This window comes from Pseudophryne corroboree, chromosome 3, assembly GCF_028390025.1.
Source record: "Pseudophryne corroboree isolate aPseCor3 chromosome 3, aPseCor3.hap2, whole genome shotgun sequence".
NCBI classification, from domain to species: domain Eukaryota; kingdom Metazoa; phylum Chordata; class Amphibia; order Anura; family Myobatrachidae; genus Pseudophryne; species Pseudophryne corroboree.
In genome coordinates, this window is record NC_086446.1 from 77,698,631 (window position 1) to 77,720,291 (window position 21,661).

The 21,661-nt window shown below is 48.9% G+C and overlaps 1 protein-coding gene across 3 annotated transcripts in view; it reads left to right on the top strand.

Annotated features, from left to right (window-relative positions):
- Window positions 1-915, top strand: part of LOC135054783 (uncharacterized) — a 78,233-nt gene extending 77,318 nt beyond the window's left edge. For all 3 annotated transcript variants that reach the window (XM_063958102.1, XM_063958103.1, XM_063958101.1), the window contains exon 7: window positions 15-915. In XM_063958102.1, coding sequence (XP_063814172.1) covers window positions 15-383 — 369 coding nt within the window. In that variant the 3' untranslated portion in view covers window positions 384-915. The remainder of the gene's footprint in view (window positions 1-14) is intronic.
- The last annotated feature ends 20,746 nt before the right edge of the window (window positions 916-21,661 follow it).

Here is a 21,661-nt window from a genome sequence, read left to right on the forward strand (position 1 = left end):
ATTTTATATTGTAGGACCCCGTGGATTCAGCAACACCACAGCCACGTCCTCCAAAACAGCGGAGGACGACCAGGAGGGCCACTTATGTCCCGTCCAGCTCACAGCAGTTTTTTCAACGCGCCGAGGAGGTTCTTCTTAGGCCCCCGGACGTTGATCAAGCATTTGGCAACTATATAGCGGCGGAGATGAGACTGATGACAGATGATCAAAAGTGGATCTTCAAGCGTTTGGTACTTGATATTACCTTTCGTGCCAAAGGCCAATCGCTTGTCAATGAGTGTGAGATATTGCCACCTGCCAGACGCTATCTCACAAATGTGCCCACACCCACCTTCCCACACCGCCAGCCCATACAGTATGCGCCGGGAAACCCTCCTCAATAAACAAGCTGTTTACCGCCGGGACCCACACAGCCCACCTCCTCCTCCCAGTCCACCACGTCGTCCAGTGGCATGTACTCTGACATGCCGAGTACGCAGCCCTCTGTACTGGACAATCCGCTTTTTTTAAATTCATAATTTAGTTTTTTCACCTCGGTTTTTTAGTTGTGTTGAAAAAACTGTTGTTGACCTTATTCTAGTTTCTTGCTTCAAGTACTGCAGCGTTGGTTTCGTGACCTGATTGTCCCGGATTTCTGATTTGTTGTGATCTATTCATTTCTTGTGTTCCTTCTAAAGACACTGGAAATATGCACTTTTTCTTCTTTTCCCAATGTATGGTGGCAGCACTGTATTTGGCTCTACTGTGTCTCTTTTTCTGTGGGATATGCCTGATTCCTCTAATGTTACTGTTGGCATAGTCCTTGCAAAAGAGGCACTTGTTCTCGTGATAGTTAATGAATCCAGTGCAGAATTGGCGTTGTCATTTGTCCAATTTTGACATTCATAAAGTTTGTGGGGGTTTTTTTTTCTTAAATTTGTTTTTCTTTTATTAGGTAATGGTTGTTAATAATAATGTGATTTTTGTTACAAGATATTTGTTTAGGCATCACAGGGTCAGCGACTCATTATGGAAACCATGCATCGTTTATTATTTGCCGCTAATTCCCCCAAAACAATCATTTTCGGAGAATAGTTGCAAATAGTAAATACCGCGCAAATGTAAGTAGAAGGGACAGCAGCAGGTATCTCCCATAGCTGTTGCAATCCCTCCTTTTCCGCCCACAGCAGCATCCCCCATAGGGACGGAGATAAAGTACCAGCCAATCAGCTACCTGTCATTTTTTTAATCCAGCCTGTGGCGTGGCTGCTATGGAGCTGATTGGCTGGTATTTTATCTCTGTCATATTTACCCCCATCCAAGGCTAGTAATATTATGTACACAGAAATGTTTTACAATTCTTTTTGTTTTTTTTACTATTAGAAGTTTTACTATAAAACTATTACTATTATTTTTATTTCATTTTTTACTATTTTTTTTTTAAAGGTGACACCAGCCCCTATTCTACTCCTGCTCTCCTCTTCACATCATGTCACTGTGTGTTACCAGCCCAGAGATCTGACCAGTCTCCTCCCCACACTCTCTGGTGTATCTCATACATCAGGAGCGATCAGCCCCTATTATACTCCTGCTCTCCCCCTCACATCATGTCACTGTGTGTTACCAGCCCAGAGATCTGACCAGTCTCCTCCCCACACTCTCTGGTGTATCTCGTACATCAGGAGCCATCAGCCCCTATTATACTCCTGCTTTCCCCCTCACATCATGTCACTGTGTGTTACCAGCCCAGAGACCAGTCTCCTCCCCACACTCTCTGGTGTATTTCATACATCAGGAGACATCAGCCCCTATTATACTCCTGCTTTCCCCCTCACATCATGTCACTGTATGTTACCAGCCAGAGATCTGAGCAGTCTCCTCCCCACACTCTCTGGTGTATCTCATACATCCAGAGCCATCAGCCCCTATTATACTCCTGCTCTCCCCCTTACATCATGTCACTGTGTTACCAGCCCAGAGATCTGACCAGTCTCCTCCTCACACTCTCTGGTGTATCTCATTCATCAGGAGCCATCAGTCCCTATTATACTCCTACTCTCCTCCTCACATCATGTCACTGTGTTACCAGCCCAGAGATCTGACCAGTCTCCTCCCCACACTCTCTGGTGTATCTCATACATCAGGAGCCATCAGTCTTTATTATACTCCTGCTCTCCCCCTTACATCATGTCACTGTGTGTTACCAGCCCAGAGATCTAACCAGTCTCCTCCCCACACTCTCTGGTGTATCTCATACATCAGGAGCCATCAGTCTTTATTATACTCCTGCTCTCCCCCTTACATCATGTCACTGTGTGTTACCAGCCCAGAGATCTAACCAGTCTCCTCCCCACACTCTCTGGTGTATCTCATACATCAGGAGCCATCAGACTCTATTATACTCCTGCTCTCCCCCTCACATTATGTCACTGTGTGTTACCAGCCCAGAGATCTGACCAGTTTCCTCCCCACACTCTGGTGCATCTCCTACATCAGGAGCAGTGTTCGCAAATACGTGCTATTATTTTACCTAGTTCTGTAGGTCGGGGACTCTTTTTTTTTTTTTCCTAAACTGCGTGGGTCCCTGGGGACGTGCTCCGCTGCAGCAAATCACTTGTTGTCTTTAAGCTTTCTGTAAAGAGGATGGAGGTGGAGCCTTACCAGTTCTCTGGCGGTGGCCACCCCTCCTGATCATGTGCTGCGACTTCACTGGGGCCGGGCAGAGAGTGAAGACGGCTCTGCGGCGCTACGCTGTGCTGCTGGGGGAGGTGAGCGCCGGTAACCGCGCTCTGTGAGGAATGGTGAGCGGCCTAGTAGCGGGTGACTGGACTTGCGGTGGCGGCTGGGGGACTGCTCATATCTGTGACATCCGATGGTGCGAAGGCGGAGATGGGGGCAGCATGGCGCCAGCAAACAGGTTGTTAAACACTACAAAAATGTTTCATGGGGTGTGGGTGAGGCGAGAGGGTGACAATGCTGTTGGTCTGTGCAGCATACAGGACACCCGGTACAGCCACTAGATTTGAGTCGTGTTGAGTGATCAACTTCAGTGACACTCACTGTGGTGGCTGCCTTTGTTGGTTACTGTAAAGACAGCTAGCACAGTGAGTGTCACTGAAGGTGAGCATTCAGCACATAAATTACAGGCAGCATGACTCCAGTGTCTGAAAAAATCGACGGTTGGGATGCCGGCGTTCAGTATCCCGACACCAGCATCCCGATCGCAGCAATGCCGACAAGGGTGCAGAGGGTATCCTAACCTAACCCTCCCCCTTAGTGCCTAACCCTTATTCCCCCTCTCTGCTGCCTAACCCTAACCCCCCTCCTGCATGCTAAACCTGCTGCGGAAGTGCATGCTTGATGACTGTCAGGATATAGTCGCAGGGATCCTGATCTCCTCGGGATGCCAGTGTCTGTATTACAGCTGCTGGGATCCTGATCTCATACTTCCGGTATGATAACAGCCCAGCAGCATTTTCACCCTCTCGCCCCCTTCCGTTCCCCACAACACTTTTGTAGTGTCTAAATCCAATCTGGGGCTCCTATTATAGCAGCACCATAAACCCATTACATATATAAAATGTATTATTTGATAATGGCCTGTTTTTTAATCCTGTAATTGCTAATTGCTCTACACAGCGCAATGTGTATAACGTGCTCTACCTGGTGCAATGTGTATAACTGGCTCAGTGTGTATAGGAGGTTCTACCTGGTGCAATGTGTATAAGTGGCACTACAGTGTGGTGTAATGTGAATTGGTATTATGTAGCCACGCCCCTTCCCCATGACTCCATACCCCTAATTTCTCTAACGTCCTAGTGGATGCTGGGTACTCCGTAAGGACCATGGGGTATAGACGGGCTCCGCAGGAGACTGGGCACTCTTAAAAGAAAGATTAGGTACTATATCTGGTGTGCACTAGCTCCTCCCTCTATGCCCCTCCTCCAGACCTCAGTTAGTATCTGTGCCCGGCCAGAGCTGGATGCACACTAGGGGCTCTCCTGAGCTTCCTAGAAAGAAAGTATTTGTTAGGTTTTTTATTTTCAGTGAGATCTGCTAGCAACAGACTCACTGCTACGAGGGACTGAGGGGAGAGAAGCAAACCTACCTGCGTGCAGCTAGCTTGGGCTTCTTAGGCTACTGGACACCATTAGCTCCAGAGGAATCGAACACAGGCCCAGCCTCGGTCGTCCGGTCCCGGTGCCGCGCCGCCGTCCCCCTTACAGAGCCAGAAGAACGAAGGCGAAGTTGAAAATCGGCGGCAGAAGACTCCGGTCTTCATTAAGGTAGCGAACAGCACTGCAGCTGTGCGCTATTGCTCCCTCTGCACACCACACACTCCGGTCACTGATGGGTACAGGGCGCTGGGGGCCCTGGGCAACAATTAGAGTACCTTAGATGGCAAACAGCACATAATACAGTTTTAATAAACTGTATATGTGCATTAACCCCCGCCATTATACATTAAAAATGCAGGAGAAGCCCACCGATGAAGGGGCGGGGCTGTCTTCCTCAGCACACCAGTGCCATTTTCTCTTTACAGCTCCGCTGGAAGGACGCTCCCCAGACTCTCCCCTGCAGTTCCAGACTTCTAGGGTAAAAAAAGAGAGGGGGGGCACATAAATTTAGGCGCATAGCTGTGTATATAAGCTGCTATAGGGGAAAAATCACTATAGTGTGCATCCCTGCATTATATAGCGCTGTGGTGTGTGCTGGCATACTCTCTCTCTGTCTCCCCAAAGGACTTGGTGGGTTCCTGTCCTCAGTCAGAGCATTCCCTGTGTGTGTGCGGTGTGTCGGTACGGCTGTGTCGACATGTTTGATGTGGAAACTTATGTGCCGATAAGTGTGATGTCACCCCCTGTGGGGCCGACACCAGAGTGGGTGGATATGTGGAAGGTATTAAACGACCGTGTCAACTCCTTGCATAAAAGATTCGATGACATAACAGCTGTGGGACAGCCGGCTTCTCAGCCCGTGCCTGCCCAGGCGTCTCAAAGGCCATCAGGGGCTCAAAAACGCCCGCTACCTCAGATGGCAGACACAGATGTCGACACGGATACCGACTCCAGTGTCGACGAGGACGAGACTAATGTACAATCCACAAGGGCCATCCGTTGCATGATTACGGCAATGAAAAATGTGTTGCACATTTCTGACATTAACCCAGGTACCACTAAAAAGGGTATTATGTTTGGGGAGAAAAAGCAACCGGTGGTTTTTCCCCCATCAGATGAGTTGAATGAAGTGTGTGAAGAAGCGTGGGGTTCCCCCGATAAGAAACTAGTGATTTCTAAAAAGTTACTGATGGCGTACCCTTTCCCGCCAGAGGACAGGCTACGTTGGGAGACATCCCCTAGGGTGGATAAGGCGCTCACACGCTTGTCAAAAAAGGTGGCACTGCCGTCTCAGGATACGGCCGCCTTAAAGGAGCCTGCTGATAGAAAGCAGGAGGCTATCCTGAAGTCTGTATATACACACTCAGGTACTATACTGATACCTGCAATTGCTTCAGCATGGATGTGTAATGCTGCAGAAGCTTGGTCCGATACCCTGTCAGATAATATTGATACCCTAGACAGGGATACTATTTTGCTAACCATAGAGCATATTAAAGACGTAGTCTTATATATGAGAGATGCACAGCGGGATATTTGACGGCTGGCATCTAGAATTAATGCAATGTCCATTTCTGCCAGAAGAGTATTATGGACTCGGCAGTGGACAGGTGATGCTGATTCTAAAAGGCACATGGAGGTTTTGCCTTATAAGGGTGAGGAATTGTTTGGGGATGGTCTTTCGGACCTCGTATCCACAGCAACAGCTGGGAAGTCGTCATTTTTACCTCAGGTTTCCTCACAGCCTAAAAAAGCACCGTATTATCAGGTACAGTCCTTTCGGCCCCAAAAAGGCAAGCGGGTCAGAGGCGCTTCCTTTCTGCCCAGAGGCAGGGGAAGAGGGAAAAAGCTGCACCAGACAGCCAGTTCCCAGGAACAAAAATCCTCCCCCGCTTCCTCTAAGTCCACCGCATGACGCTGGGGCTCCACAGGCGGAGCCAGGTGCGGTGGGGGCGCGTCTCCGGAGCTTCAGCAACGAGTGGGTTCGCTCACAGGTGGATCTCTGGGTTCTGCAAGTGGTATCTCAGGGATACAAGCTGGAGTTCAAGGCCACTCCCCCTCACCTCAAATCTGCCTTACCAGCTGCTCCCAAAGAAAGGGAGGTAGTACTGGCAGCTATTCACAAGCTGTACCTCCAGCAGGTGATAATCAAGGTACCCCCCCCCCCCTTTCAACATGGGCGGGGTTACTATTCCACAATGTTTGTGGTACCGAAACCAGACGGTTCGGTGAGACCCATCCTAAATTTAAAATCCTTGAACACTTATATAAGGAAGTTCAAGTTCAAGATGGAATCGCTCAGGGCGGTTATTGCAAGCCTGGAAGAGGGGGATTTTATGGTGTCCTTGGACATCAAGGATGCATACCTACATGTCCCCATTTACCCACCTCACCAGGAGTACCTCAGGTTTGTGGTACAGGACTGTCATTACCAATTCCAGACGTTGCCATTTGGTCTGTCCACGGCACCGAGGGTATTTACCACGGTAATGGCCGAAATTATGATACTCCTTCGGAAGAAGGGAGTTATAATTATCCCGTACTTGGACGATCTCCTGATAAAGGCGAGGTCCAAGGAGCAGTTGCTAATCAGCGTAGCACTATCTCAGGAAGTGCTGCATCAGCACGGCTGGATTCTGAATATCCCAAAGTCGCAGCTCATTCCTGCGACGCGTCTGCTGTTCCTGGGTATGATTCTAGACACATGACAGAAGAAGGTGTTTCTCCCGGACCAGGAATTATCATCTCTGGTCAGGGACATCCTGAAACCAAAACAGGTGTCGGTGCATCACTGCACGCGAATCCTGGGAAAGATGGTAGCTTCTTACGAAGCGATTCCCTTCGGCAGGTTCCATGCAAGGATCTTCCAGTGGGATCTATTGGAGTCCGGATCGCATCTTCAGATGCATCGGTTGATTACCCTGTCCCCGAGGGCCAGGGTGTTTCTGTTGTGGTGGCTGCAGAGTGCTCATCTCCTCGAAGGCCGCAGATTCGACATACAGGACTGGGTCCTGGTGACCACGAATGCAAGCCTCCGAGGTTGGGGGGCAGTCACTCAGGGAAGAAACTTCCAAGGCAGGGCGGCACAAGAAGCAGGATGGCAATGGCAGAAGCCACAAGGATTCTTCGATGGGCGGAGAATCACGTGCTAGCAGTGTTCATTCCGGGAGTGGACAACTGGGAAGCAGACTTCCTCAGCAGACACGACCTTCACCCGGGAGAGTGGGGACTTCATCCAGAAGTCTTCAAGCTGATTGTAAACCGTTGAGAACGACCACAGGTGGACATGATGGCGTCCCGCCTCAACAAAAAGCTAAAAAGATATTGCGCCAGGTCAAGGGACCCTCAGGCGATAGCTGTGGACGCTCTAGTGACACCGTGGGTGTACCAGTCGGTTTATGTGTTCCCTCCTCTTCCTCTCATACCCAAGGTATTGAGGATAGTAAGAAAGAGAGGATAAGGACAATACTCATCGTTCCGGATTGGTCAAGAAGAACTTGGTACCCAGAACTACAAGAAATGATCTCAGAGGACCCATGGCCTCTGCCCCTCAGACAGGACCTGCTACTGCAGGGGCCCTGTCTGTTCCAAGACTTGCCGCGGCTGCGTTTGACGGCATGGCGGTTGAACGCCGGATCCTAGTGGAGAAGGGCATTCCCATTGAAGTCATTCCTACGCTGATAAAAGCTAGGAAGGACGTGACAGCAAAACATTATCACCGCATTTGGCAAAAATATGTTGCTTGGTGTGAGGCCAGGAAGGCCCCAACTGAAGAATTCCAGCTGGGTCGATTTCTGCACTTCCTACAGGCAGGAGTGACTATGGGCCTAAAATTGGGATCCATAAAAGTCCAGATTTCGGCCCTGTCTGTTTTCTTTCAGAAAGAACTGGCTTCACTGCCTGAAGTTCAGACGTTTGTTAAGGGAGTGCTGGATATTCAGCCTCCTTTTGTGCCTCCAGTGGCACCTTGGGATCTCAACGTGGTGTTGGATTTCTTAAAATCACATTGGTTTGAGCCACTTAAGACCGTGGAGTTAAAATATCTCACGTGGAAGGTGGTCATGCTGTTGGCCTTGGCTTCGGCCAGGCGGGTGTCAGAATTTGCGGCTTTGTCGTGTAAAAGCCCATATCTGATTTTCCATATGGACAGGGCAGAACTGAGGATTCGTCCCCATTTTCTCCCTAAAGTGGTATCAGCATTTCATTTGAACCAACCTATTGTGGTGCCTGCGGCTACTCGGGACTTGGAGGATTCCAAGTTACTGGAAAGCAGACTATTGCTCGCTGGATCTGTAGCACGATTCAGCTTGCACATTCTGCGGCTGGACTGCCGCATCCTAAATCAGTAAAAGCCCATTCCACGAGGAAGGTGGGCTCTTCTTGGGCGGCTAACCGAGGGGTCTCGGCTTTACAACTTTGCCGAGCTGCTACTTGGTCTGGTTCAAACACTTTTGCAAAATTCTACAAGTTTGATACCCTGGCTGAGGAGGACCTTGAGTTTGCTCATTCGGTGCTGCAGAGTCATCCGCACTCTCCCGCCCGTTTGGGAGCTTTGGTATAATCCCCATGGTCCTTACAGAGTACCCAGCATCCACTAGGACGTCAGAGAAAATAAGAATTTACTCAGCGGTAATTCTATTTCTCGTAGTCCGTAGTGGATGCTGGGAGCCCGTCCCAAGTGCAGACTCTCTGCAATACATGTATATAGTTATTGCATAACTAAAGGGTTATTGTTTTGAACCATCTGTTACTGAGGCTCATTATTGTTTTCATACTGTTAACTGGGTATAGTTATCACGAGTTGTACGGTGTGATTGGTGTGGCTGGTATGAGTCTTACCCTGGATTCCAAATCCTTTCCTTGTAATGTCAGCTCTTCCGGGCACAGTTTCCCTAACTGAGGTCTGGAGGAGGGGCATAGAGGGAGGAGCCAGTGCACACCAGATATAGTACCTAATCTTTCTTTTAAGAGTGCCCAGTCTCCTGCGGAGCCTTCTATACCCCATGGTCCTTACGGAGTACCCAGCATCCACTACGGACTACGAGAAATATAATTACCGGTGAGTAAATTCTTATTTTCTCTTACGTACTAGAAGATGCTGGGGTCCACAGTAGTACCATGGGGTATAGACTGGTCCACTAGGAGCCACTGGCACTTTAAGCGTTTAACAGTGTGGGCTGGCTCCTCCCTCTATGCCCCTCCTACCATACTCAGTTTAGAAAATGTGCCCGGAGTTGCCGGTCACAGCTAGGCGAGCTCCTAGAGCTTTAGTTTTTTTTTTTCCTACAGTTAAACGGCCTTCCTGTTTTGTGGGACGGAGGGGGGGGGGGGGGGGGAGTATTGTCCACCCTGTGGGGTCTGAGCCACTATCTCCACTGACAGGACACTGAGCTCCTGAGGGTGATGATCGTTAGCCGCCCCAGGCGACCGCTCACTCCCGCAGCATGCTGCCACCCCTTTACAGAGCCAGAAGACTTCGGTGGCGAGTGAGTCACCGGCCGCCCTGGCAAGCAGGGAGCCGGTGTGAAGATGGCGGCAACAGAGTAAGGAGCACAGTACTAACTACGCTCCGTGGCTCAGCGGTACACAGTGCAGCGCTGTGAGGGGCGCCCTGAGCCAGCACCTATACCCTACACTGGTCAGCAAGCCTGTTGGGGTCCCTGGATCGCTGCCAGCAGAAATCCTCAGGCCAGTATAATATAATGAAGAGTGGGAAGCAGCGCCATGTTCAGGGGGTGGAGCTTCTCCTCAGAGCAGACCCAGCAGCGTTCCGCGCCGTTTTCCTGCCTGCAGTTCCTGTACACAGACACTGACAGGGAGAGCTGTCCCTGCAAGCAACTCCAGCTATCATGTGCGGTACCAGGGGGTTGTAGAAGGAAGGCGGGGGCTCTATGTAAAGTTTGTGTAGTCTATTAAGTCACACAGAGAGTGCTGGTAGTTTTATTAATTCTACCTCAGAAAGCGCTGTGTGTGGGTTGGCTCCAATCTCTGTGTCTCTCTGTGGCTGTGTGACATTTCACTGTGTGTGTGGGTGTTACCTCCCATAGCCATGGCTAGGGGCTCTGTCTTGTATGCTGCAGAAGATGTTTCCTCTCAGGAGGGATCCGTTCCATGGTGGTCATTCCGAGTTGTTCGCTCTGTATTTTTCTTCGCATCGCAGCGATTTTCCGCTAACTGCGCATGCGCAATGTCCGCACTGCGACTGCGCCAAGTAAATTTGCTATGCAGTTAGGTATTTTACTCACGGTTTTTTCTTCGTTCTGGTGATCGTAATGTGATTGACAGGAAGTGGGTGTTTCTGGGCGAAAACAGGCCGTTTTATGGGAGTGTGCGAAAAAACGCTACCGTTTCTGGGAAAAACGCGGGAGTGACTGGAGAAACGGAGGAGTGTCTGGGCGAACGCTGGGTGTGTTGGTGACGTCAAACCAGGAACGAAACTGACTGAACTGATCGCAGATGCCGAGTAAGTCTGGAGCTACTCAGAAACTGCTAAGAACTGTCTATTCGCAATTTTGAGAATCGTTCGTTCGCAATTTTGATAAGCTAAGATACACTCCCAGTAGGCGGTGGCTTAGCGTGTGCAATGCTGCTAAAAGCAGCTTGCGAGCGAACAACTCGGAATGAGGGCCCATGTACACAGGATTGTAATGCTTTATCTCAGATCCCTATTGTTGAGTCTGAGTGGTTAACTTCTATCAAAGGAATGATCTCTCATAGCTAATACTGAGACTGAAACTCAGGTGTTGAAGAAATCTATGGCAGTTTGGTCAGGCTCTGTTCCTATTCCTGCAAAATCCCCTAGCATGTTACCACAGAAACGTGCACTTGCCCAAATGATGCAAGATGACACTGATACCGGCTCTGACACGGCAGACGGTGATGGGGATGTGCTGAGGGGGGCGGCATCCTTTGCTAAGGGAGTGCAGCTCTTGATTGAGGCCATTAGAGATGTGTTAAATATTACTGACATAACACCTGAGCAGGTTGAGGAGGCTTACTTCACAGATAATAAGAAAGCCTCACTAACCTTCCCTGCGTCTAAAGAATTAAACGCTATATTTGAAAAATCCTGGGAGAACCCGGAGAAAAAATTCCAGATCCCAAAAAGGGTTCTGGTTGCTTTTCCCTTCCTTGAGGAGGATAGGAAAAAATGGGAAAACCCACCCATTGTTGACGCATCTGTCTCCAGACTGTCTAAAAAGGTGGTTTTACCTGTCCCTGGATCTACTGCGTTAATAGAACCGGCTGATCGTAAAATTGACACTACGCTCAAATCCATTTACACTGCTTCAGGAGTGGCGTTAAGGCCCACTATTGCCCGTGCATGGATTTCTAAAGCCATAGTAAAGTGGTTAGGCACATTACTAGAGGATTTGGATACAATGGATAGAACTGACATTGAACTGTTTTTACGTAACATACAAAATTCTGCAGGGTTCATGGTGGAATCCATGAAGGACCTAGGTACGGTGACTGCGTGGCTATTTTCCATGTCTGTCTCAGCCAACAGGGGACTCTGGCTACGCCAGTGGTCTACAGACACGGAAATCAGGAGAAGTGTGGAGGTCAGGCTCTATTTGGGGAAGCGTTGGATGCGTCGATTTCCACGGCAACAGCGGGTAAGTCACCTTTTCTACCCCTCTGCTACACCTTCTACGAAGAAACCGTTTTCTTTAGCTGTGCCGCAGTCCTTTCGGACCGCTAAAACCAAAAAGTCCAAGCCTCCGACCACTTTCTTTAGAGGTGGTCGTACAAAGGGGGCCATTCTGAGGTGATCGCTCGCTAGCAGTTTTTAGCAGCCGTGCAAATGCATTGTCGCCGCCCCCAGGGAGTGTAATTTCGCTTTGCAGAAGTGTGAACGCCTGTGCAGCAGAGCGCCTGCAAAAACATTTTGTGCAAAACAAGACAAGCCCTGAACTTACTCTTCATGTGCATTGATTCTAACGGTGGGTTGGCTTTTGACGTCACACACCCGCCATGCCTGTGTTTTTCCTGGCACGCCTGCGTTTTTCTAAGCACTCCCTGAAAACGGTCAGTTGACACCCTGAAACGCCCCCTTCCTGTCAATCTTCTTGCAGCCGCCAGTGCGAATGAAAACGTTGCTAGAACCTGTGCAAAACCACAAAGGACTTCGTACCCGTACGCTTTGCGGTGCATATGCATGCACAGAAATGCCCATTTTTAGCCTGATCGCTGCGCTGCGAACAACGGCAGATAGCGATCAACTCTGAATGACCCCCAAAATCCAAAAAGCCTGCACCCGCAGGCTCCCAGTACCAGAGACCTGCTTCTGGTTCCTCGGCATGACATTGGACCGCAAAGCCTGGAGGACGGGCTGGTGGGTGGGAGACTCGGACGTTTCAGACACATCAGGGTATCGTCCGGCCTGGATCCCTGGGTACAGGATATTGTTTCCCAGGGGTACAGGCTGGAGTTTCAAGAACTTCCGCCTCACCGATTCTTCAAATCGGGCTTGCCAGCTTTGCTGACAGACAGGGCTATCCTAGAGGAAGCCATCCTAAAATTGGAAAAGTCACATGTCATTGTCCCAGTTCCACCTCATATGCAAAACAAGCAGAGGCAGAACTCTGGGAGGCAACTGAGTCATATGCCGCCGGGCTCCTGCTCTGAAGGGGGGCACTTCTCCTCCCATTCTGTGACACAATTGAATTAAGTTAATTGATAGCTGTCGCTGTCTTTTCAGTAGCGGACTTCCTCACTGGTCCCTGCACCTTACAAATCACACCCTCTTTATTATACTGAATATACACATTTCTCTAACGTCCTAGTGGATGCTGGGGACTCCGTAAGGACCATGGGGAATAGACGGGCTCCGCAGGAGACATGGCACTCTAAGAAAGAATTAGGACTACTGGTGTGCACTGGCTCCTCCCTCTGTGTCCCTCCTTCAGACCCCAGTTAGAATCTGTGCCCGGACAGAGCAGGGTGCATTTTAGTGAGCTCTCCTGAGCTTGCTAATAAGAAAGTATTTTGTTAGGATTTTATTGTTTTCAGAGAGGTCTGCTGGCAACAGACTCTCTGCTACGTGGGACTGAGGGGAGAGAAGCAAACCTACTAACTGCGGATAGGTCGTGCTTCTTAGGCTACTGGACACCATTAGCTCCAGAGGGATCGAACACAGGAACTCACCCTTGGTCGTCCGATTCCGGAGCCGCGCCGCCGTCCCCCTCGCAGAGCCAGAAGACAGAAGCCTGTGAGAGAAGAAAGAAGACCTCAAAATCGGTGGCAGAAGACTCATATCTTCAGATGAGGTAGCGCACAGCACTGCAGCTGTGCGCCATTGCTCCCACATTAAACCTGCACACTCCGGTCACTGTAGGGTGCAGGGCGCAGGGGGGGCGCCCTGGGCAGCAAGTGAGTACCTCCTGGCATAAAAGAGCATATATACAGCTGGGCACTGTATATATGCATGAGCCCCCACCATTATTTACACAAAATCGCGGGACAGAAGCCCGCCGCTGAGGGGGCGGGGCTTCTTCCTCAGCACTCACCAGCGCCATTTTCTCTCCACAGCTCCGCTGAGAGGAAGCTCCCCAGGCTCTCCCCTGCAAAATCACGGTAGCAAGAGGGTAAAAAGAGAGAGGGGGCACATAAGTTTAGCGCAAAAATCACTAATACAGCAGCTACTAGGTAAACACTAAGTTACTGTGTAATTCCTGGGTTATATAGCGCTGGGGTGTGTGCTGGCATACTCTCTCTCTGTCTCTCCAAAAGGCCTTGTGGGGGTTCTGTCCTCAAATAGAGCATCCCCGGTGTGTGTGGTGTGTCGGTACGATTGTGTCGGCCTGTTTGACGAGGAAGGCTATGTGGAAGCAGAGCAGGTGCAGATGTATGCCGACACCTGATCGGATGGATATGTGGAAGGTGTTAAATGATAATGTAAACTCCTTGCATAAAAGGTTGGCTAAAGCTGAAGCCTTGGGACAGTCAGGGTCTCAACCCATGCCTGATCCTACAGCGCAGAGGCCGTCAGGGTCTCAGAAGCGCCCACTATCCCAAATTGTTGACACGGATTCTGACTGCAGTGTCGATGGCGATTATGCAAAGTTGCAGCCTAAAATGGCTAAAGCCATCCGCTACATGATTATAGCAATGAAGGATGTATTGCACATTTCAGAGGTAAACCCTGTCCCTGACGAGAGGGTTTATATATTTGGGGAAAAAAGGCAAGAAGTGACTTTTCCCCCTTCACATGAGTTAAATGAGTTATGTGAAAAAGCTTGGGATTTTCTTGATAGGAAAGTGCAGATTTCCAAATGGTTACTTATGGCGTATCCTTTCCCGCCAACGGACAGGATATGCTGGGAATCCTCCCCTAGGGTAGACAAAGCTTTGACACACTTATCTAAGAAGGTGGCCCTACCGTCACAGGATAGGCCTCCCTAAAGGATCCTGCGGATAGGAAGCAGGGAGGTATCCTGAAGTCCGTTTATACACACTCGGGTACCCTACTGAGGCCGGCAATTGCGTCTGCCTGGATGTGTAGTTCTGTAGCAGCATGGACAGATACTCTGTCCGAGGAACTGGATACCTTGGACAAGGATACTATTTTACTGACCCTGGGGCATATAAAAGACCTATATATGAGGGATGCCCAGAGAGACATTTGCCTACTGGGCTCTAGAATAAATGCAATGTCAAATTCTGCCAGAAGGGTCCTGTGGACTCTGCAATGGACAGGTGATGCTGACTCAAAAAAGCACATGGAGGTTTTACCTTTATACGGGTGAGGAATTGTCTGGGGACGGTCTCTCGGACCTAGTTTCCACAGCTACGGCTGGGAAGTCAAATTTTTTGCCATATATTCCCTCACAGCCTAAGAAAGCACCGTATTACCAAATGCAGTCCTTTCGATCACGAAAAGGCAAGAAAGTCCGAGGTGCGTCCTTTCTTGCCAGGGTCAGGGGTAGAGGAAAGAAGCTGCACAATACAGCTAGTTCCCAGGAACAGAAGTCCTCCCCGGCCTCCACTAAATCCACCGCATGACGCTGGGGCTCCACAGGTGGAGCCAGGAGCGGTGGGGGCGCGTCTCCGAAATTTCAGCCACCAGTGGGTTCGCTCACAGGTGGATCCCTGGGCTATACAGATTGTGTCTCAGGGATACAAGCTGGAATTCGAAGTGATGCCCCCTCACCATTGCCTCAAATCGGCCCTGCCAGCTTCCCCCATAGAAAGGGAAGTAGTGTTAGCGGCAATTCACAAATTATATCTCCAGCAGGTGGTGGTAAAGGTTTCCCATCCTTCAGCAGGGAAGGGGTTACTATTCTACAATGTTTGTGGTACCGAAACCGGACGGTTCGGTCAGACCCATATTGTATTTAAAATCCCTGAACATTTACCTGAAAAGGTTCAAGCTCAAGATGGAATCACTCAGAGCGGTCATTGCAAGCCTGGAAGAGGGAGATTTTATGGTGTCTCTGGACATAAAGGTTGCTTACCTGCATGTCCCCATTTATCCACCTCATCAGGAGTATCTCAGATTTGTGGTACAGGACTGTCATTACCAATTCCAGACGTTGCTGTTTGGTCTGTCCACGGCACCGAGAGTATTTACCAAGGTAATGGCGGAAATGATGGTGCTCCTACGAAAGCAAGGAGTCACAATTATCCCATACTTGGACGATCTCCTCATAAAGGCGAGATCCAGAGAGCAGTTGCTGATCAGCGTAGCACACTCTCGGCAAGTGTTACAACAGCACGGCTGGATTCTAAATATTCCAAAGTCGCAGCTGATTCCTACGACGAGGCTGCCCTTCCTGGGCATGATTCTGGACACAGTCCAAAAGAAGGTGTTTCTTCTGGAGGAGAAGGCCCAGGAGCTTGTGACTCTGGTCAGGGGCCTCTTAAGACCAAAACAGGTAACATAGTAACATAGTATCTGAGGTTGAAAAAAGACAATTGTCCATCGAGTTCAACCTATTTGTGGTCTCCTATGCATGATGATTTGACTAAAATTTCTGACTGATGCTGCTGTCAGCCGTTGCATTTTATCCCTATTTATAGTAACTATAACGCATGACTATGCACCATACCCCTGGATATCCTTATCCATTAGGAATTTATCTAACCCATTCTTAAAGGTGTTGACAGATTCCGCCCTTACAACTCCCTCGGGCAGGGAATTCCAAACACATATTGTCCTTACCGTGAAAAAGCCTTTACGCCGTATTGTGCGGAATCTCCTCTAACCTGAGCGAGTGTCCACGAGTCCTCTGTGTTGATCTAACCAAAAACAGGTCCCGCGCAAGCTCTGTGTATTGTCCCCTTATATATTTGTAGATGTTGATCATATCCCCTCTTAGTCTCCTCTTTTCCAATGTAAACATGCCTAGTCTTTCAAGCTTTTCCTTGTATTCCATCGTCTCCATGCCCTTAATTAGTTTGGTCGCACCCCTCTGTACCTTTTCAAGCTCCAGGATATCCTTTTTGTAGTACGGTGCCCAGAATTGTACACAGTATTCAAGGTGTGGCCTCACTAGTGATTTATATAACGGGAGTATAATACTCTCGTCCCTAGCATCAATACCCCGTTTTATGCATGCTAATATCTTATTAGCCTTCTTTGCTGCAGTCCTACTTTGGGTACTACTGCTTAGCTTGCTATCTATGAGGACACCCAAGTCCTTTTCCAGTACAGAATCCCCTAATTTTACCCCATTTAGTAGGTAGGTGTAATTTTTGTTCTTGTTACCACAGTGCATTACCTTACACTTGTCGGTGTTGAAGCTCATTCTCCATTTGGCTGCCCATGCTTCTAATTTAACTAAGTCGTTCTGAAGAGACTCTGCACTCTGCATCCTCCTCTGTATTTATAGCCTTACACAATTTGGTATCATCTGCAAAAATTGACACCATGCTCTCTAGACCTTCTGTTAGGTCGTTAATGAAAATATTGAACAATAGCGGTCCTAATACTGAGCCTTGCGGCACACCACTTAGCACTTCAGTCCAAGTTGAAAAAGATCCATTAACCACAACGCGCTGCTTCCTATTATCTAACCAGTTTTTGACCCAAGTGCATGATGTGCTTCCTAGCCCTGATTCTTGTATCTTGTAGATAAGTCTCATGTGTGGTACAGTATCGAACGCTTTGGCAAAGTCTAAGAAGATTACATCCACGTCTTTACCCTGATCTAGGTTTGCGCTTACTGTTTCATAAAAGCCAAGTAAGTTGGTTTGACAGGATCTGTCCTTCATAAACCCATGTTGATTCCTTTTAATGACCCTATTGGTTTCAAGGAACTTCTGAATACTATCTCTTAGAATACCTTCCAATACTTTCCCCACTATAGATGTAAGACTAACTGGTCTATAATTACCTGGTTCAGCTTTACTTCGCTTTTTGAATATAGGCACTACTTCCGCTATACGCCAGTCTTTGGGAACCATACCTGATATAAGTGAATCCTTAAAGATCAAAAATAGCGGTTTTGCCAGTTCAGAGTGAAGCTCCATTAGAACCCTTGGATGAATACCATCGGGCCCTGGTGATTTATTAATCTTTAAATGTTTTAATCGGTCACAGACTACTTCCTCGCTTAAATAAGTACCTATCAGTGGGATATTCTCATTATTGAGATTGTGTGTCAGTCCCTGAATTGGGTCCTCTCTAGTGAATACTGTTGAAAAAAACTAATTTAGTGTGTCCTCTATGTCATTATCATTTTTGCTTAAGACTCCCAACTTGTCTTTTAAAGGGCCTATACTCTCCTTTTTTAATCTCTTGCTATTAATGTATGTAAATAATTTTTTTAAATACATGTCGGTGCATCACTGCACGTGAGTCCTGGGAAAGATGGTGGCGTCATACGAAACCATTCCCTTCGGCAGGTTCCATGCAAGGAACTTTCAGTGGGATCTCTTGGACAAGTGGTCTGGATCGCATCTTCAGATGCATCTGCTGATCACCCGATCCCCCAGGGCCAAGGTTTCTCTGTTGTGGTGGCTGCAGAGTGCTCACCTTCTCGAGGACCGCAGGTTCGGCATACAGGACTGGGTCCTGGTGACTACGGATGCAAGCCTCCAAGGATGGGGGGCAGTCACTCAGGAAGAAATTTCCAGGGTCTGTGGTCAAGTCAGGAGGCTTGTCTGCACATCAATATCTTGGAACTAATGGCCATATACAACGCCCTGAGTCAAGCGGAGCCTCTGCTTCGCAACCAACCGGTGCTGATTCAATCAGACAACATCACCGCAGTGGCTCATGTAAACCGCCAGGGCGGCACAAGAAGCAGGGTGGCGATGGCGGAAACCACCAGAATTCTTCGTTGGGTGGGGAATCACGTGCAAGCACTGTTAGCAGTGTTCATTCCGGGAGTGGACAACTGGGAAGCAGACTTCCTCAGCAGGCACGACCTACACCCGGAAGAGTGGGGACTCCATCAAGAAGTCTTCACACTGATTACAAATCGGTGGGAACTGCCACAGGTGGACAAGATGGCATCCCGCCTCAACAAGAAGCTACAAAGGTATTGCGCAAGGTCAAGAGACCCTCAGGCGATAGCTGTGGACGCATTAGTAACACAGTGGGTGTTCCAGTCGGTCTATGTGTTTCCTCCTCTTCCTCTCATACCCAAGGTGCTGAGAATCGTAAGATAAAGAGGAGTGAGAACAATACTCATTGTTCCGGATTGGCCAAGAAGGACTTAGTACCCGGAACTGCAAGAAATGCTCACGGATGACCCCTGGCCTCTGCCTCTCAGACAGGATCTGTTGCAACAGGGGCCCTGTCTGTTCCAAGACTTACCGCGGCTGCGTTTGACGGCATGGCGGTTGAACGCCGGATCCTAGCGGAAAAAGGCTTTCCGGATGAAGTTATTCCTACGCTGATAAGGGCTAGGAAGGACGTGACAGCAAAACATTATCACCGTATATGGCGAAAATACGTTGCTTGGTGTGAGGCCAGGAATGCTCCTACAGAGGAATTCCAGCTGGGCCGTTTTTTTCACTTCCTACAGTCGGGAGTGACTATGGGCTTAAAATTAGGGTCCATAAAGGTCCAGATTTCGGCCCTATCCATTTTCTTTCAAAAGGAACTGGCTTCTCTTCCTGAGGTTCAGACGTTTGTAAAGGGAGTGCTGCATATTCAGCCCCCTTTTGTGCCACCAGTGGCACCTTGGGATCTTAACGTGGTGTTGAGTTTCCTGAAATCTCACTGGTTTGAGTCTCTTAAGACCGTGGAGTTGAAAGTATCTCACGTGGAAAGTGGTCATGCTATTGGCCTTCGCTTCGGCTAGGCGTGTCAGAATTGGCGGCTTTGTCATGTAAAAGCCCCTATCTGGTTTTCCATATGGACAGGGCAGAATTGCGGACTCGTCCGCAATTTCTGCCGAAGGTGGTGTCATCTTTTCATTTGAACCAACCTATTGTGGTGCCTACGGCTACTCGTGACTTGGAGGATTCCAAGTTACTAGATGTAGTCAGGGCTTTGAAGATTTATGTAGCCAGAACGGCTGCAGTCAGGAAAACTGACTCGCTGTTTATCCTGTATGCACCCAACAAGATGGGTGCTCCTGCTTCAAAGCTAACTATTGCTCGCTGGATCTGTAACACGATTCAGCAGGCTCATCCTGCGGCTGGATTGTCGCATCCGAAATCTGTAAAAGCCCATTCCACAAGGAAGGTGGGCTCATCTTGGGCGGCTGCCCAAGGGGTCTCGGCATTACAGCTTTGCCGAGCAGCTACTTGGTCAGGTTCAAACACGTTTGCAAAATTCTACAAGTTTGATACCCTGGCTGAGGAGGACCTGGAGTTCTCTCATTCGGTGCTGCAGAATCATCCGCACTCTCCCGCCCGTTTGGGAGCTTTGGTATAATCCCAATGGTCCTTACGGAGGCCACTTAGGACGTTAGAGAAAATAAGATTTTACTCACCGGTAAATCTATTTCTCGTAGTTCGTAGTGGATGCTGGGCGCCCGTCCCAAGTGCGGACTTCTTCTGCAATGCTTGTATATAGTTATTGCTTGAATAAGGGTTATGTTATGTTTGCATCAGGTTGTCTGATGCTCTGTTGTTGTTCATACTGTTAACTGGGTATGTTATCACAAGTTATACGGTGTGATTGGTGTGGTGAGTCTTACCCTGGATTCCAAAATCCTTTCCTTGTACTGTCAGCTCTTACGGGCACAGTTTTCTTAACTGAGGTCTGGAGGAGGGACATAGAGGGAGGAGCCAGTGCACACCAGTAGTCCTAATTCTTTCTTAGAGTGCCCTGTCTCCTGCGGAGCCCGTCTATTCCCCATGGTCTTTACGGAGTCCCCAGCATCCACTACGGACTACGAGAAATAGATTTACCGGTGAGTAAAATCTTATTTTTACAGGTATCACACCCAGGATTAGAAACCACACCCTATTACACTGGATGCAGACACCTTACTGATGAAGCTGTTTGCTCTTGTATAGGAAATATGAGAAGTTTAACTATACGAAGATACTTCTCTGTCAATTACAGATAACTTCATATAGATAGAATTCTCATGCTTCCTCTACAGGAGCAAATAACTCCTTCAGTAAAGTGTCTGCTGTCAGTGTAACAGGTCATGGGTTCTAATCCTGGGTATGACTGCTAAGATGTGTGTGATTTAAAATAAAAGACAATTAAATGTATAAATACAGTATATACATTTCTCTGACGTCCTAGTGGATGCTGGGGACTCCGTAAGGACCATGGGGAATAGACTGGCTCCGCAGGAGACTGGGCACTCTAATAAAAAATTTAGGACTATCTGGTGTGCACTGGCTCCTCCCCCTATGACCCTCCTCCAAGCCTCAGATAGATTTCTGTGCCCGGCTGAGCTGGATGCACACTAGGGGCTCTCCTGAGCTCCTAGGAAGAAAGTATATGTTAGGTTTTTTATTTTCAGTGAGACCTGCTGGCAACAGGCTCACTGCACCGAGGGACTAAGGGGAGAAGAAGCGAACCTACCTAAGTGGTGGTAGCTTGGGCTTCTTAGGCTACTGGACACCATTAGCTCCAGAGGGATCGAACACAGGACCCGACCTCGTCGTCCGTTCCCGGAGCCGCGCCGCCGCCCCCCTTACAGAGCCAGAAGCAAGAAGGTGGTCCGGAAAATAGGCGGCTGAAGACTTCTGTCTTCTCCAAGGTAGCGCACAGCACTGCAGCTGTGCGCCATTGCTCCTCATGCACACCACACACTGCGGTCACTGATGGGTGCAGGGCGCTGGGGGGGGGGGGCGCCCTGAGCAGCAATATTAACACCTTGGCTGGCGAACTGACACCATATATAGCCCCATGGGCTATATAGGTGTTTATTAACCCCTGCCAGAACTTTTACAATAGCGGGAGAAAGCCCACCGAAAAAGGGGCGGAGCCATCTCCCTCAGCACACTGGCGCCATTTTCCCTCACAGCTCTGCTGGAAGGATCGCTCCCTAGCTCTCCCCTGCAGTCCTGCACTACAGAAAATAAGAATTTGCTTACCGATAATTCTATTTCTCGTAGTCCGTAGTGGATGCTGGGAACTCCGAAAGGACCATGGTGAATAGCGGCTCCGCAGGAGACTGGGCACAAAAGTAAAGCTTTAG